The 17,805-nt window shown below is 34.3% G+C and overlaps 1 protein-coding gene across 1 annotated transcript in view; it reads right to left on the reverse strand.

Annotated features, from left to right (window-relative positions):
- Nucleotides 1-14,679, reverse strand: part of Egfr (epidermal growth factor receptor) — a 633,396-nt gene extending 618,717 nt beyond the window's left edge. The window contains exon 1 of the mRNA XM_068363799.1: nt 14,053-14,679. Within this exon, the coding sequence (XP_068219900.1) occupies nt 14,053-14,161 (109 nt within the window). The 5' untranslated portion in view covers nt 14,162-14,679. The remainder of the gene's footprint in view (nt 1-14,052) is intronic.
- Between the last annotated feature and the right edge of the window lie 3,126 nt (nt 14,680-17,805).

Raw genomic sequence — 17,805 nt, forward strand, 5'->3', positions numbered from 1 at the left:
GCTTAATAACATAATTTGCCCCTCGCGAAAGATTAGAATTTCCCCCCTTACAAGGATCCTTAACTGTGGATGTTCAAATGTATAAACAACATTTGTAGTAGAGATCAATAAACACTGCAAGGCAAAATAATTTTTCAAAGGAATCGTAAAACGTAATAACCCGTTATTCAATTCATTAGCCTACATTACGAGAAAACCAATTAGGAGAATAAATACGAGAAGCGTGAAACAAGAGCTATCACTAACTCATGAAAAGAATAACAAGAAGAAATGATACTATGGAATTAAAAAAAAAAAGAAAAAAAAAAGAGGATAGCGACCGATATATGAGAAAAAATGGGAAAAGACTCTATGGCGAAAAGAAAAGACTAATGACGAACACAAAATGAAAAGAAAACATGAGACAAAAAGCATAATATAGAAGGACCAGAAAGGAAAAAAAAGAGAGGGATACCAAGAGAGATAAAGGGGCAGTCGGGAGAAAAGGAGTCTAAACTCCTTGGGTTAAGTTGCTTTTACCACACTACAACCATAGTTTCTCCCTTCTTTTAAACCCCCCCCCCCCCCACACACGACCCATGAGTGAGATGGAAACGACTGCTGCATAGTGTCCTGTTACCCTTTTTTATGATAAATATTTTCCCCTGATGAGATTTGGGGGTTTAGGCTTATCTCCTCCTTAAGACACAGAATATGTAGAGCATAAGAATCGCTTTTACCTTTTGCTCTCTCGTATCCGTGCGCTCACATACACAAACATGTAATTTGTTTCTCAAATTGCTAACAATGGTTTCTCTTATTCCCAATTTAGATCAGTAATCCAAAACGTTTGAAAATAGGATTGTACAATAAATAGCAACAAAACATAAAATCATTGATAATCATAAAAGAATTAATAATCCAAAAAGTCTGTAAACAGCGTGGTAGCAACACATGATACGAAGAAAAAAAGCTGGCGGGAAAAATAAATCCATTAGTTTATTCCCATCTAACTAAACAGTTCCCAACACAGCATGAAAATTTACGTAAATTGTTCAACGAATTATTTAATTGAAAGTGGGACGGAGAATCATTAGTCATCAACTATAAGAAAGAAAAAAAACTATACAAAATAAAGTAAGAGTTTTCTTTAATATCAAGCACTTTGCGCATCATTTTTTTATTGGCCTATATGAAGTTTTGCCACTATTCTATTTCCAAGTCCCTTCATCATCTTTGTTACTATACAGATATAAATGAATGGACTATCTATAAATATAAATTTTACTTAATCTATATTTATAGATATTTAAGTAAAATTTGGAAATAATGTAAAATCGTCTAAAATTACATGTAAAAATCAGACTATAGGCCTATATCAGTTTAGTGAGATCGGTGTTACTATATGGGCACGAGTCATATTATGACAATGAAACAATCTCCAATAGATTTAGCAGATTTGAGGACAAAGCTTTAAGAAAGATATTGGGAGTAAATGGCAAGACAAGATTATAAGAGATATTACTCGAGTACCATATGTGGATGAAATCATGATGGGAGGTAAATGGTTCGGTCATGCTCTTCGCACTCCCCAATAGTTCACCAAACTTTTAGTTGGGCTCCACAAGGCACTGGAATAGTTGGAAGTTCCAGGCCTACATGGCTGAGGACAATGAAGCGTGAAGAGAAGTTGATGAATGGAGAAGTATTGACTTAATCCTCAAGGTAGAGACGACTGACGAAATCTAACCGAGGCCCTTTGCATCAATAGACGTAAGAGATGATGATGAAATATAAAACAAAATAGAATCATACATGCATCAAAATACATATTTTCAAGAAGCGAATCTAGCGCGTCCATCTTTTCTAACATTCTGCCACCAGTCATCTAGTGCAAAGATGAGGAAGACGACGTGATATAACATAAATATCTGCAATATGAAGATTGACGATTTCACATAAAGCTACAATTACGCATTTCATTACCTTTAAAAGACGCAACTTTTTGGCATTAACAAAGTTTCAAATGTAATGTAACAAGTGCGTTGTGTGTGTGTGAGAGAGAGAGAGAGAGAGAGAGAGAGAGAGAGAGAGAGAGAGAGAGAGAGAGAGAGAGATTAAAGCATATTCTTCAGAATTTAGATTATAGGCTAATATGAATAACCCATAAATAAGCTGCTAAAATCATTCTATTACTCCACCTAATTAGTAAAAATAATTGCCATTAATTAAGGAATAAATTGTATATGTATATATATATATATATATATATATATATATATATATATATATATATATATATACTAAAAGGCAATATCAAATGAGAGAATAAGTATTATACGCATCTAATAACAACTTTAACTTAATATTGCTATGTGTTTAGGGAAAATTAATAAATAAATAATATACACAAACGTATACTTGAACTAGATTAATTTGAAACTTAAATATGCCTATATGCAATGTTAAACTGAATATTTTTCATTACACATATTCCCATATATATATATATATATATATATATATATATATATATATATATATATATATATATATATATATATATATATATATTATCCCAAATCATTTCTACAATAAGGATATAATTTAGGTGGTAGGAATTATCCACAAGGGTAAGGGGATGGCATAGATATGGAACCTGCTGCACCATCATCTCAGAATTGTTTTAGAACAAATCAAATATAGAGGGGTGGCGCCCTTTCCTTATCAGCTTATATAGCCTATAAGAATGAAGTTGCTACCCTCAAGCCCAACCCCATACTGGTTGAGACTCGATACAGTCAACATGCTATAAAGTAAAGATATCACTGATTACGTAAATATGACTAATGTTTGACAGGTTGTGGACCCCTCCAAACCAACCTACTGTAGCCCCCGTTCACTCACTTGTGAATGTATGCCATCATCTCCCGAGATCAAGGGGCTCGCAACCTCATTCTTAACCTTGCTGAGTAACTGGAACCCTGTAGGCTTATATATACACATATGCATATGAAATATATGGATATTTTATAATATCAATATAAAATACGAATGTTGATTTACACGAGCTCTTGATATCGTACGACAAATAAAAATGTCGCTGAGGGAAACGAAGTTACCGGCAGCAACCGTCGCAATTCTTTTTTTGCCGCCTTCGTGTCGTTCTCACATATACCCAGTCTAACTCATGACCCCGTCCCAACTAAGTGCACAGCAAGTAGGGGGGGGGAGGGGTGAAGGAGATACAACGCGTGCGTGTGCGATTGTGAGTGTTCCTATGGCTAGACCTCTGACCTTAACGACGTGCAGAGGCAATTGACCCCAAAAAGAAAGATTTTGAACAGGAGCGACTCACCACTAGTGATGGCAAGGCCGTTTAATTAGAGACCCGTGAAATTGTTTAAATACGATTTCTGATGCAAACTACCCTTCAATTATATATATACATATATATATAAATATATAATATATATATATATATATATATATATATATATATATATATATATATATATATATATATATATGTGTATATATATATATATATATATATATATATATATATATATATATATATATGTGTGTAAAAATTATCAATTTACAAAAGAGGCAGAGGAAAGCTTACCCTATTGTTTCGGATATCAGAATAGGGAGAAACCAGACACTGGGGAAGAGCAAGTCAAGACAGAAGAAATGGCGGAGGAGAAAGAAGAGGGAAGGGGTTTCAGCAATGTAGATGGAGGGAGGTATTGTGGGAAACGTTCCGGTGACTGAATAGAATGATGACCAAATGTCCTTCAATGCTCGGACATTGCTTTGCCTTCCACGGAGTTGTCTGGCTACGTCAATATAACGTGTAGCGAACTAGCTTGAACTATCAAGAATGTTCGTACAAGTTCACTCTTCTATGTTGTCTTTATAAAGATTTCATTCCAGTTCAATACGGAAAAAAAAGAGACAAATAGGTAAAGAATAAAGTATAAAATAGATAACAAAAACGATACCAATATCAATATGAACATACCTATATATGAGGAGAGTAGTGATGATTTTCAAAATGGAGACCAAGGGTGGAGAAAAGTAGAAATGTGTTACTATTAAAAAGTAAGAACCACAATCGACAAAACGAGTAGCACACGTTAAATAAATCTACAGACGTCCAAGGTGGTAGCAATGGCAGAGTATTGAAAAAAATGGGTTTGTATAAGATGGGCAAAGAAAATGCCTTCCTCTGATGTCTAGATTACAGACATTGCCTAGAAATAGGAAACAATCGCTTAAGATCAACTTTATCTGAGGAATATAAAAGCCACCGGGGACTGCTAAAAAAAACAGACAAGAACAATATAACCATATCGTATTGATGGAAGTGAACTCGAGCAAGTAATATTGATAAAAAGAAACTTTGTATATAGAGAGCCAAGTAAAACGTTTATCTTTTTTGTAGCATTTGATGGGGACAAATGTAACAAGAGATCTATCACACATTACCTAGTTAATAACAGCATATACACATAGATTCATAACGTGAGAGGCAATCACAAGATTGGCCGAGTAATCAAATTAAGGACTGCAAGGTTGCAAGACTGGCTAAAAAGAATTAAACGACTATTATCAAAGATGTTTCTCTTGGGTTCACATTAGCGGAATAGTTACTTGGTTAGCAGTCACTATTTCGCTTTACAAGGGCGTACGTAAATCCTATCAACAATCTTTGTGTGTGTCTTTAGAGAGAGAGAGAGAGAGAGAGAGAGAGAGAGAGAGAGAGAGAGATTAACTTTACCATAACTACTCTGTCGGACGATAAGCCTAGGGTCCCATCAACAACACTGATAGTGATGACTAAATAAAAAAACAAGAGATCGGATGATTATTATTATTATTGTTGTTGTTGTTATTTGCCAAGCTACAATCCTAGTTGGAAAAGCTTAATGCTAGAAGCCCATAGGCTTCAATAAGGAAAGCTGTCCAGGGACGAAATTAAAATGGGAGGAGCAAATAAACTATATATAAGTCATGAATAAAAAAAAAATATATATATATATATATATATATATATATATATATATATATATATATATATATATTTTAAAATCAGTAACAGCCACTAAATATAATATAATTATTAATAATATTTATTAATAGTAATGATTATTATTAATAATTATTATTAATAACAATTATAAATGATAATAATATTAATGCAGTGCAGTAATTAACCCTTTTGATTGAATAAGAATTTTCAGTTATTTTAGTGTTTTCAGTTGTATGAAGAATGAGGAAAATGCGTAAAGAAAAAGTCAGAATATTTGTTATGTATAGGCAGAGCAAAATTGACCAGTAACGAGAGAGATCCAATGCACTGTAGTACTATCTGGCCAGCCAAAGGACCCACTAACTCTACGCTATAAAAGCAACAGGAAATAATACCAAAACTAGGTAGCATTGCAAAACAATAACTCTCGGGTATAGGATAAGTGGGGCATTAATACAATATTGATAGCCAGAGGGGAGAGCTAGGGTTTTCTGTCTTTTCAATACTGACAGAGAGAGAGAGAGAGAGAGAGAGAGAGAGAGAGAGAGAGAGAGAGAGAGAGAGAGAGAGAGAGACCTAAAGCGAACTAATTTTACGTAAACTTTGTATTCTTACGATTACAAATATGCAATAGAGTAAAAGCCATATTTATAAAAGTGAAAAAAAAACTACTAACACCACCACTAATACTACTAAGAATAATAATAGGCTGCGAAAAAATTACATTAATAACTGATCAACCGGTAAAGCATCCCGGGATCCTCAGATTTTTACCAACTAGGAGTAAGGGAAACCAATTCACATTGTCCCGAGAAATCAGTTTCCAGCCTCATTGGTATCTTTAATTAACATTATCTTAAGGAAACCTAGCAGGCGCCTTCCCTACAACTACACGGGAACACTGCATCCTAACAGGCAGTTACATCAAGATGATATAATCTAGCCAAAAAAAAAAAAAAAAAAAAAAAAAAAAAAAAAAAAAAAAAAAAACTGAAAGACTAGAACAATCAATGACACAAATATTGCAAATCTTACACATAACATAATAATAACAATAATGATAATAGTAATAATAATAATAATAATCAAGAACTGGTAGCCTATGCACATTAATCTAAAGTCTGTGACTTTCGGCAAACGAAGGAACGAAGAAAATAAGAAATAAGATTAAAGTAGCTCATGTTAATTTTCCTACCGCATACCTCATTTCTACAGTATATACTCCACACCTCCATAACACTGAAAAAAAGTTAAACACGGAGAGAGATCCTTTGCAATCTCTTCATCAATACAAATGAAGCCCCCCCCCCCCCCCCCCCCCCCGTGGTAGGGAATACTATACCACCGTACGTCCCACGTGTCGTAGAATGCGACTAATAGGACAGCAGCTGCCATGCAGTCATGCTTTTTTAGCAAAATGATAGCATCACTAATAATACTACCTTGCAGTTGGACTATTTAGTCAAATGTTGTTCCAACGCCAATAACTATGGCTGATGACTGAAAGGGCATACGATCGTAAAATCCCCTTGCCAAATAATTAATTACGTCTGATGCTATTACAAATACGGATCATAACAGGCAACCGACCCTTTAATGTGTGGATAACGGGTGAGAAAGAAGATCCAGACAAATAAAGACTAATGTGCGAGAGTTGACTAACCGGCATTCGATCTGACAAATCGTAAAGATTTTTCGCATTTCTATTAAGAGTTTAGAATATAGCCCCATGTCCTGTGTAGGAAAAAAAAGGTTAGGGAGAGACAATTAAGCTAAAATCATAGACTCAGAATTATGGCAGAACAACCATAACGATAACAAACGTCCGAAAGGTATCAAATCGACAAACAACGGTTACTACTTAATTACGAGGGAAGCCAAATGAACCACCATGCTCTTTTAAGGGCTTATCAAAAGCAATTAAATCAGCAAAGCTCAGATTGACAATGATAACTCCGCTAAATATAACAACTTGCTCAACAGAAAATACAGATATTAGCACATAGCCTACTACTAGTAACGTTCGATTTCCGTAAATATATTTATATATATATATATATATATATATATATATATATATATATATATATATATATATATATATATATATATATAAATCAGGCTAAATATCAGTTTAGAGACCTGTGTTACTATATGGACATGAGTCGTGGTATGACAATGGTACAACATCCAACCGATTTAGTAGATTTTAGAACAAAGCCTTCAGAAGTGATATGGCAGGACAGGATTAGAAATGAAACTATAAGAGAGATTAATCAAGAGCCATATGTGGATGAGATCATGGTGAGGGGTAAATGGAGATGGGTTGGATATGCTCTTCGCACTCCCCGAGAGAGATTAGTTCACCATACATCTAATTGGGCTCCAGAAGCACTAGAAGAGTTGGAAGACCCAGGTCTACATGGCTAAGGACTATGAAGCGTGAAGTAGATGATGATGAATGGAGAGGTATTGATTTAAAAGCTAAAGATAGAGACGACTAGCGAAATCTGACCGAGGCCCTTTGCGTCAATAGGTGTGGAAGGAGATGATGATGAGGATGATATATATATATATATATATATATATATATATATATATATATATATATATATATATATATATATATATATATATATATATATATATACCAAACGAATATTTCCTTTTCGAAGTAATAATTTTGCTATGAAGTTTTCAGCCCCACCCCCAGCCATGATCAAAGGGCTTATGCGCCTACAACGTCTGATTTTCTCGGCGGGTACCAACCAAAGCGTTGGTCGAAACCAACGTTGATCTGGCTTTTGACAATCTCCGTTTACAAATGTTTCGTTCGATACAAATTATACCTAAAGAAGACCATCAAAAAATTAAAATATTCCAATTCACAAGGTAGATAAATCAAACACTCAAGTTTTTCATAATGGTGCATTCAATCATGTAACTTACGACCGATATTTTATTGCGTAAACTCGTCTAAAGTCCTGCTGTAACTTTCACAAGTTGTGCATGGGTAAAACACTAAAAAAAAAAAATCAGAACAAAACAATTACTCCGTATAAATCACATTTGGTGTTAATAATCTTCAACAAGATGAAGTAATTTTTGGGACAAAAATATTTTAGATCAGCACTGATTTAGATTCCACCAAATCTATGCCCAAACAACGAGCAGTCTCTCAAAGAATTAATGAAGGAAGTAGACAGAGCATATGCAACAATGGTGTTGACACCAAGAGCATCAGCGATTCATTGCGATGGTTGAAGGAGGTACCAATGAGATGTGAGCATTACATAAAACCATAGTAATCAATACAGTAATATTCGCCATCACAACCCAAGACTGGGGCTAACAAGTATTTGTAGTATGAGTAAAGAATTTGAATTAGAGATACTGTAACTACTTGACTCAAGTAGGTTAGCCAATTGTTCTGAGATTTTAAGGTAAAGAAAATGTCAGCATATGTAGGCAGCTTGATCGATGAATAGTACTCTATGCCTAAAACAACTGTGACGCTTCCTCAGCTTAAAATATGGAAACGCATTTTACTGTTTATGCTCTTCATTTACTGATAAAACTCTACATTAAACTGTACCCAAACTTTTTATCTACCTATTTTGTTTTCTCATTATACAGCATCAAGTTGGTACAAACCTTTCTCTCTCTCTCTCTCTCTCTCTCTCTCTCTCTCTCTCTCTCTCTCTCTCTCTCTCTCTCTCTCTCTCTCTCTCTCTCCACACCATATTAATCATTTTGGTCATATTTCATCTTGGGCTATGATTCATAATTATATACCAACAACGATTTTACATAGTTAAAATTCTACCACAGTTTAATAAAGGCCACTACAACTGCATATGAATGAGAAAAAAAAAGATTAATTGCAAAAAGCTTTAAAATATGACGTGAAAAAATAATGACAAATTCAATATTATTATTGCCAGTTGTGCCGCAATACCGATATTCGGTACACATCCAAGTAGGCTACTGCGTGACCAGATATTCAACCGTACACTAATACCTTTCGTATGTTGAATATGCAACAAATATCCATGCTAACTACGATACTTGATGATCTGGCATTCATAACAAATGGAGATTTTCTGTAAATCTTTCTTGACTGACTTTTAACGAGCCATAAAACATGTAATTCTCAAACGTTTGAATACACCTGAGAGAGAGAGAGAGAGAGAGAGAGAGAGAGAGAGAGAGAGAGAGAGAGAGAGAGAGAGAGAGAGAGAGAGATATATATAGACCAACGCTTCAAATGCAAAAATAGTTAACGTAATAACTCATCACTTATACTGAAATTTCTACATCAAATCAACAGGATTGCATCATGACCCTAGGACTAAATAATTACTCGGTAGTAGCCATATCAACAAATGTAAGCAAAGTAAACATTTGGAAAGGAAGGATGAAAGTAAAATCATTATTACTCATTTGCACCTAAAACAATATTATATTTACATAAACAAACTGAATAACATTTTCCCAACATTGCAGTAATATACTGAATCCTTCAGCATCAAAACCAACGCCCAAAATGAATATCGAATTCAGTCTTGGAGTACGTACATCCTAATACTGAAACGCAACAGCATTCCTAAACTCTTACATCAAGACATCAGAAACCAAACCACCAAATGTTCGCAAACTTTAAGATTTGGATTTATGAAATTAGGCCTCACTACCAAGTGATAGGATATGGGAGGCTATTCAGTGCCAAAGAGCCACTAGGGTGAGGGGAAACCTAGTCATTGCACTACAAAATAAATACAAGTTGGACAGCAAGACGCGAAAAAAAGAAGCCAGAATTGAGGTATAGCTGAAGGCTAAAGCAAACTCAGTGAGTACACCCAGGAAAAAATCACACCAATACAACAAATAATCTTATGTTCTTCATAATATAAGAGCTATAATCAGTATGGTTTTCCACATGCGTGCCTCTCTATGGTATTTGTTATTATGTTTTGGCATTGCTCTTAATATCGTCACCAGTACATATGCATCGCTGTGTGTTTGTTCTCTTTATTTTCTATTTCTATTTTTTTTTCATATACCTGTGTGTTTGCTTTCTTATTTTTAATTTATATTTTTTTATAAACCAAGCCTCACTTACTTTTCTAACTCATTTCAATTATCAGCATCTAGCAGTTTTCTTTTAGCTTCTTTTTATAATAGTTGTGATTAGCTCATATTTACATATATTTATACACTGGTGTACACAACCCGTCCAAAATGAGGGCTAAATATTTAGATAGAAATGCGCACACACTCACTCCCCACTCACCAGAGTAAACCAACTCCTTCTCCCCCTTGCGTGTAGTTTTCTTTTGGCTTCTTTTTATATTAGTTGTGTTTAGCTCATTTGTATATGCTTATATATATATATATATATATATATATATATATATATATATATATATATATATATATATACATATATACACATACACACACACACACACATATATATATATATATATATATATATATATATATATACATACATATATATATAGTCAGACAACTGCTAACGGAAGATGCTTCCATATTTCCCCTTAATACGATTTGGCTACCACTGTAGTTTTTTGTTATACATAGTACAGTATAAAGCAGTTTTTCCAAATCTTTGAAGCTACTAAGTTACTCATACAGAGCTAATCGTAAAGAAAATATTAGTCCATGTGACTTTCTATTCGGACTTTGTTACAACTTGTCTCCATTACTGAATATGCCAGATCAGCAATTTCTTGGGTTTTATCTTTTTATTTGAAAAATCTCCATTGATTTCTTTAATAGGTAAAGAAGTTACTTTCTTCATTAGGTTACTTTAATAATTTCTTACACCTATGTCCTAAAGATACTTTTCCTTTGAGTATCTCTACGTCACAATTTTTCCTGTTTCCAATTGGATTTAAATATATATAAATTTACAACCTCTGTATTTCCCAATCTTCATTAATCCGTATTAAGAGCTTTATCCATAACCTTCTACTTTTCGTGTTATCTAAAATTTTATCTTCTTTCCCACCTTTATCCCTACATGAAGGGGTCGGTTGCCTGATGCGCCCCCTTCAATGTCTTCTATCAAAGGCATCCTTTTCCAACAAACCTCTTCTCTCCACATCATCTTGCCCTGTGGTAAGGGCGTAAGAATACGACCACCGTAAGTAGGTGTCGTGCAAAATGACTAAAAGGACGGCTGCTGCCTGGAAGTCTTGCTTTTTAGCAAAAAGGCTACGCCCACTACCAATAACTGTGGAAAATGCATGCGATCGTAAATACCCTTTGCCAAATAATAAACCATGGCTGATGCTATCAGTAATGTTATCTAAAATTGTATACCAAACAAAAAAAAATGATTACGTTATGTGCTTGTCTTATTTCGCGAAAAATTTAGGATTCTTGTTCAAATCTCTGCCGTATCAATACTGTATTCGTGGTATATAGGATTCGTTTAGTGTTTATTTTCTTGACCTGTATGATCATCTTTTTACGGCTATTTTTTTTTTTTTCATTCCTGCACCACTTCTCTAGACAGTATTGTCAAATAATTTTTTTTTTCAATTTTACACATTCCCATATAACAAGCATGGCATTCGTCAGCTTTCTCGATGGTTCTTACAGGATCTCATTATTGATTTTCCTCCTTGATAACCACAAATGTCTTATAAATCATTTCAGATTATCTTGTCCTGAATAAAAGGAGTGTATGGAATTTGGAACGGCCCGAGAAACCCTTTCTGTGCCGTGGTGCAATATGGAGAAGGGAGGCTAAAAAATGAGCCAAAGGAATACTAAAGACACAAGCAATGCTTTCAGTGCACTGCGGGAGGTACAAAGACGACACTACCCCGCACAGGAGTCTTCGATTTGAACTGTCATTCTACTGGTTTTACTTCTTTCCCTATATCCTTTCCTAACATTATAAACATAAAAAAAAAAATCCACACTCTAAAAGTTATTTATAATAATTAGCTTTGTCGCCAACGGATACTGTTGCTTTCAGTCTCTGAAAATTTCTAGAAATTGTGGTCCTTTCATTGGTTTTATTCTTATATTAAATTCTATACTCATTAAATAAGTTTGCTACTACCGCTGAAGAGTTATTGGGTCCTTTGACTGGCCAAATAGTACTACTATACACAAGATTCCTCTCAGATTACGGTTAAAGTTTCCTTTGCCTATAAATACACCGAATAGCCTAGTCTGGTCTATTCTTTACACATTCTCCATTTTCCCCACCTGGCAACACTAAGATAACCGAAAAAAATTTCATGCAAGGGATTAACTACTGGACTGTAATTATTCGGTAGCTACTTTTCAACTTTACCTATGGTAAGTAGCTCTTCTAGAAGGGCATTAAAAAATCAAACCATTGTTTCTCAACTCTCAGGTAGTGTCATAGCCTTTGTACCACGGTCTTCCACTGTCTCGGATTTGAGTTCTCTTGCTTCAGGGTACACCCAGACATACTATGCTGTTTCCTTATTTCCTTTCCTCAGTGGACTATTTTCCCCGTAGGAGCCCGGAGTTCAATCGATTTGACTCTGGTGTAGCCTATGTACGGTAGGCTATATAGTTTTCCTGTAAATGATTACCTCTTGTTTTTTTTTTCTTGTTTTTTTTTTGCTAGTTTAGTGTAGCCTATATAAGTAGCTTATTTTATTTATATTTCCCAAAAACCCTCTTATTCTGACATGCCATTACAATACTTATATTTTTTGTATTGTATCTTTTAATAATACACTTCCTTTCTTATATTTCTCTCTACAGTAGGCTGTTTTCTTTTTTTTTCTTTTGTTTACAGTGTTTCTCAGTTCACATCGGTTGGGTTAGATTAAGCTAACTTATAACCGCATGAGCTCTTGCCTTGTAGTGAACGTTGTAAACTAAGTCAAGCGTGGACCTTGGCCCTTTTCATGAACATCGGAGACGAGAACAGATTAATTAGCAACATGGTGGTCAATTTACCTTGTTTCGTATAATATATGTACACGCATATTACCTATCAAGCATGTTCCAAAGTGGACGTTTGTAAATTTATCTTTATAACAATGATTAATGGTATTAAGATGTCCTAGTGTAATTCCAAGTGAGAAAAACTATTAAAAATAATCATAAAACCTGCAAATCATTAACTAGTCACTAGACAAATTTGAGAGCTAAACTAAAAGAAGTCAAAAATTAATTTCTATTTAAGAAGTATTTCGCTGCACGAATATATACTTGATAGTCAATATCAAATACGGAAATAAGTGGAAACGAAAAAGAAAAAAAAATATATATGAGCACTGCCATTCTTAAGACAGACTTATAATGACTGAATCTATTAGACCCATGAGCATAATGTATGCCAGCCTACACAACACTGTTATTAACAAACGACATCTACATAATCATTATCATGCAATATAACCTAAAATGTCCCAAAACTACCATTAATGCTACTACTAACGATAATATACAACTGATAATCATACTATAATTACTTCAGTACTTGAAAAGATAGCGAAAGATGATTTCATATGTTAATGGTGTGATTACCGAAATGCCTTTAGCTTGTATTGGAAGACAATGAGCATAGGTTTACAGATGCCATAGCAAGACAATATTTACATATTGCTATTAGATGGCTTTCCTGATAAAACGTTCACAAGTCACGTCAAACCATTACGCAGAGAAGAGATTCCTTGGATCCTGGGTCAAACACGAGCCAGTAATTATGTATTAATAAGATTAAATTTTACCTCATAAAGATTGAAAACATTTAGGCTTTTCAATCAAAATAAATGTGATCTAAAACCACAAGTCTTAGACTGCAAACTATATTAACATGGTGTTACGATCAACCCAACTATTGATAAAACTAACATGTGTTCGTTTAATTATAGTTCAAAAGTTTTCCCTCCATGATTTATTTCAAATGTTAACGAGGAGTACAAGCACAAACAATGCCAAGAGTGTATACAGGCTTACATTAAGTCAGGTAAGAAAACTAGGCCTATGTCTTGAAGTGTAAGACTTACCTCTTTCTTCGATGACAGCTAAACAACCCTCTTGAAGGACAGACAGGACCAGTAGGCCTCTAATGCCTAACCAGAGAAGAGAGGCCGAATTTCGGCAATGGACCCCCATTGTCCTGAAAATGAACTATTTGTGTTCTGGAAACCAAATCTTCCAGACTCCGAAAAGAATTTCTTACAAGAGGAGGAAGCAGACGCGTAATTTGCAATCACTCAAGCATACTGTACACATTCTAGACTTGGGGCTTTAACAACATCGTCAAAATCACTTTTTAAATTACTGTTTCCCTTTGTTTATGAGCAGATTAAGTTTTCTTCGTATTCACAACTTATTAAAAACAATTAAAGCGTAGTTCCCAGAAATAAATCTTGGGGAAACACTTCTAGTTCCTTATACAAAATCCTTTGCCTTTTGCAATCTTTCTTGTAATTTAGCCACTGTATGCGTCTTTAGTTACTAGAATCACGTATACATGTATCCATTACAACACACAGTACTCTTCTTGAATGAGTATATAAGAAAGTATTAACAAAAAACGGCATATCATTTCCTCTAGACTCAACACTTGAATAGTCGTGAACCACTGCGCTCTCACACACGACACAGCTGTTACGCACGGCTTCCAAACAACCACTGAGTTAAGTCAGTGAACAACCACTTAGCGTCCTCCTGAGTATCTCCAAGCGGCAAGACACGCAAGGAGGTGCCAGGAGTTGCCAAAAATATCTTATCTACGTTAAAAAATGAACTTTGAAAACACCGACGTTATTAAACTTATTTTTAATTTGATAGGAAAGAAAATGGTGTATTTAAAGCGGCTATCTGTTGTTGATAGGGATGAGTGATAATGTTTATATGATTTTGTATAATTATAAATATTAGGGATCATAAATAGGAAAGAATCTGCATGAAAAAGAAATTGAGAAGTAACGAGAAAACTATAATAGATTGAATAACAGAAAAATGTGTAAGATAAATAGGAAAGTGAAAAAATAAATTAATTAACAAATGAAGCACTGAATAATGCACACACACACACACACGCACATATATATATTATTATTATTATTATTAAATGCTAAGCTACAACCCTAGTTGGAAAAGCAGGATGCTATAAGCCCAGGGGCCCCAACAGGGAAAATAGCCCAGTGAGGAAAGTAAATAAGGAAATAAGGAAAAATAAAATATTTTAGGAATAGTAACAATATTAAAATAAATATTTCACATTTAAACCATAAAAACTTTAACAGATAAAGAGGAAGAGAAACTAGATATATATATATATATATATATATATATATATATATATATATATATATATATATATATAATCAGCCATATACTAGTCCATTGCAAAACAAAGGCTTCAGACATATCCTTCCACTTGAGTCTGTTTATGGTATTACTGAGCCAGTCCACACCGGCATACTCTCACAGTTTGTCAATCCATCGTCTTCTCTTCCTTTCCCTGCTTCTTTTACAATCTCTAAGGACCCAGTCTGTTATTCTTAATGTCCATCTATTGTCTGTCATTCTTATAGTATGTCCTGTCCATGTCCATTTTTTTTTTCTTTTCTTACATGTAACATGTTGTTAGAATATCTTCTACTTTAGTTTGCTCTGGAATCCATGTTGCTCTTTTCCTGTCTCTTAGTGTTATCCCCATCATGATTGCTTCCATAGCTTTTTAAGTTGTAACTAGCTTTTGTTCTAAAGCTTTAGCAAGGCTCCAAGTTTCTGATGCATAAGTTAATACCGGTAGGACAATCTCATTGAATACTTTCCTTTTGAGAGAAAATGACATTTCACTTCTCATCTCATTTTTTTATCGAATGTTTATTCATCCCACGCCATGCCATATATATATATATATATATATATATATATATATATATATATATATATATACATATATATGTGTGTGTGTGTGTGTGTGTGTGTGTGTAACCCAATAAACCTCAAATACCTCTTAATATGGAATTCGTATTTTCCTTTGAATCAAAGACACGGGAGGATTCCTTTTATGGTAAGAATTTCTGGCATGGCAAGGATTAAGCCTATTTGAACAAATTGAAGAGACAATAGACCATTAGACCTATTGGTTATTTATGGTGTCAACTGTCCAATCGCTTTCGACTCTGCATAAATTCAAATTTTTGCAAAGCTAGAATCTATTATAAAATTAGTTTTACCTTGTGTCTTTGAGCCAGAGGACAACACGAATGCGATATCAAGAGGTATTTATAACTTACTTTAATAAATGAATATCACAATCGAAAGGGATAAAAAGATCTCGATCACACACACACACACACACACACACACACACACACACACATATATATATATATATATATATATATATATATATATATATATATATATATATATATATATGTGTGTGTGTGTGTGTGTGTGTGTGCAACTTAAGACTTACCCTGGAGTGGTTTCAAAGGTAAAAAGCACAACGGTCATTGCGACTTTATTAAGAGATAGAAATAAAGCACGTGAGAGAAAGATTTGATGGCCAAAAGTACAGTAAGAAGCAGAACATAATTTAAAACCGCAAATGAATAAAAACAGGAATCCTTTTACAACTGGAGATCTTTTGGCCACCTGCAATTCTTATGTCCTGTCTTGGACAGCGAATGAGCCACGTCCGCACCCCCTCCCTAGACACAGGTCGTGGGCTGCATAATCAGGTTCGTAATTACCCAATCAAGATCATCAAGCGAGTTCCTGGGTTATCCTGCGATCCAAGGATAGCGGAATAATACAGTTTCATTCACGCACCTTCTTGGTATTACTCATGGTTAAGTGGACAGTCATACTCCGGCCATTGCAACTGATGCCTAGACTAAAAGTATATATTTCAAAATGTAAACTACCACTTGTTATTAGTATGGTGAAGAGGTATAACGAGCCAATGAATTCACAGACTCCTATTGAGCTCGCTACTTATTGCCAGAAATGTACTTGTCCCTCATGGTAATCAGCACACGATTAAGGAATATGTACTTATTTTTACACATTTAATTATCAGTACTTGGACTTGAGGAACTGCCATTGCATGACAAAGAAATGATACATCTGATGGAGGTGTTCTTTTGTATCGCAACCCTTCCTATGTAATAAATGAAATAGTTAATTATTACATGTTTAAAACACATGATGTAATATGTCATTGTGGATGAAGATGCTAGCGTGAGATTTGCTGTAGTCATATAAAATCATAAACAGGATGTACTTTGCAGCCTCGGCAATGTAACATTTTTCTGAAACTCAACACAAATGCATAGCGTGTGAAAGATTGTGTCGTTACCGGATGCAGGTGTCTTCCGAGAAAGAATGTAAAGTTTCCATATTGTGTTTAAATGCTAAGACAACTAAGCATACGATATCTGTGATATCGATAGTTTAGGCAGTTCATATCTATACTTCACATGAATTGGTCATCCGACCAAACCAGCTCCACTCCTGTGATGGAGATGTTTAACACTGTTGTTTTTAGAGAATAAATACTTTTTAAAGTTACTAAGATGAACTTCATTTTCAAGACTTAACATCTTGAACAACACATACTCAATGTGTGCTTATAAAAGTAGCACACTAATAAATGGTGGCAGCGGTTAAACTCTAAGAATCAGAGAAAGATCTTCAAGTAATTATAATAATACTCTAAGAATTAGAGGAAGATCTTCAAGAAATAAAAAATAAAGCTGTAAAAACCAGAGAAAGATCTTCAAGAAATCAAC

The sequence above is a fragment of the Palaemon carinicauda genome, chromosome 40 (assembly GCF_036898095.1).
Source record: "Palaemon carinicauda isolate YSFRI2023 chromosome 40, ASM3689809v2, whole genome shotgun sequence".
Taxonomy (NCBI): domain Eukaryota; kingdom Metazoa; phylum Arthropoda; class Malacostraca; order Decapoda; family Palaemonidae; genus Palaemon; species Palaemon carinicauda.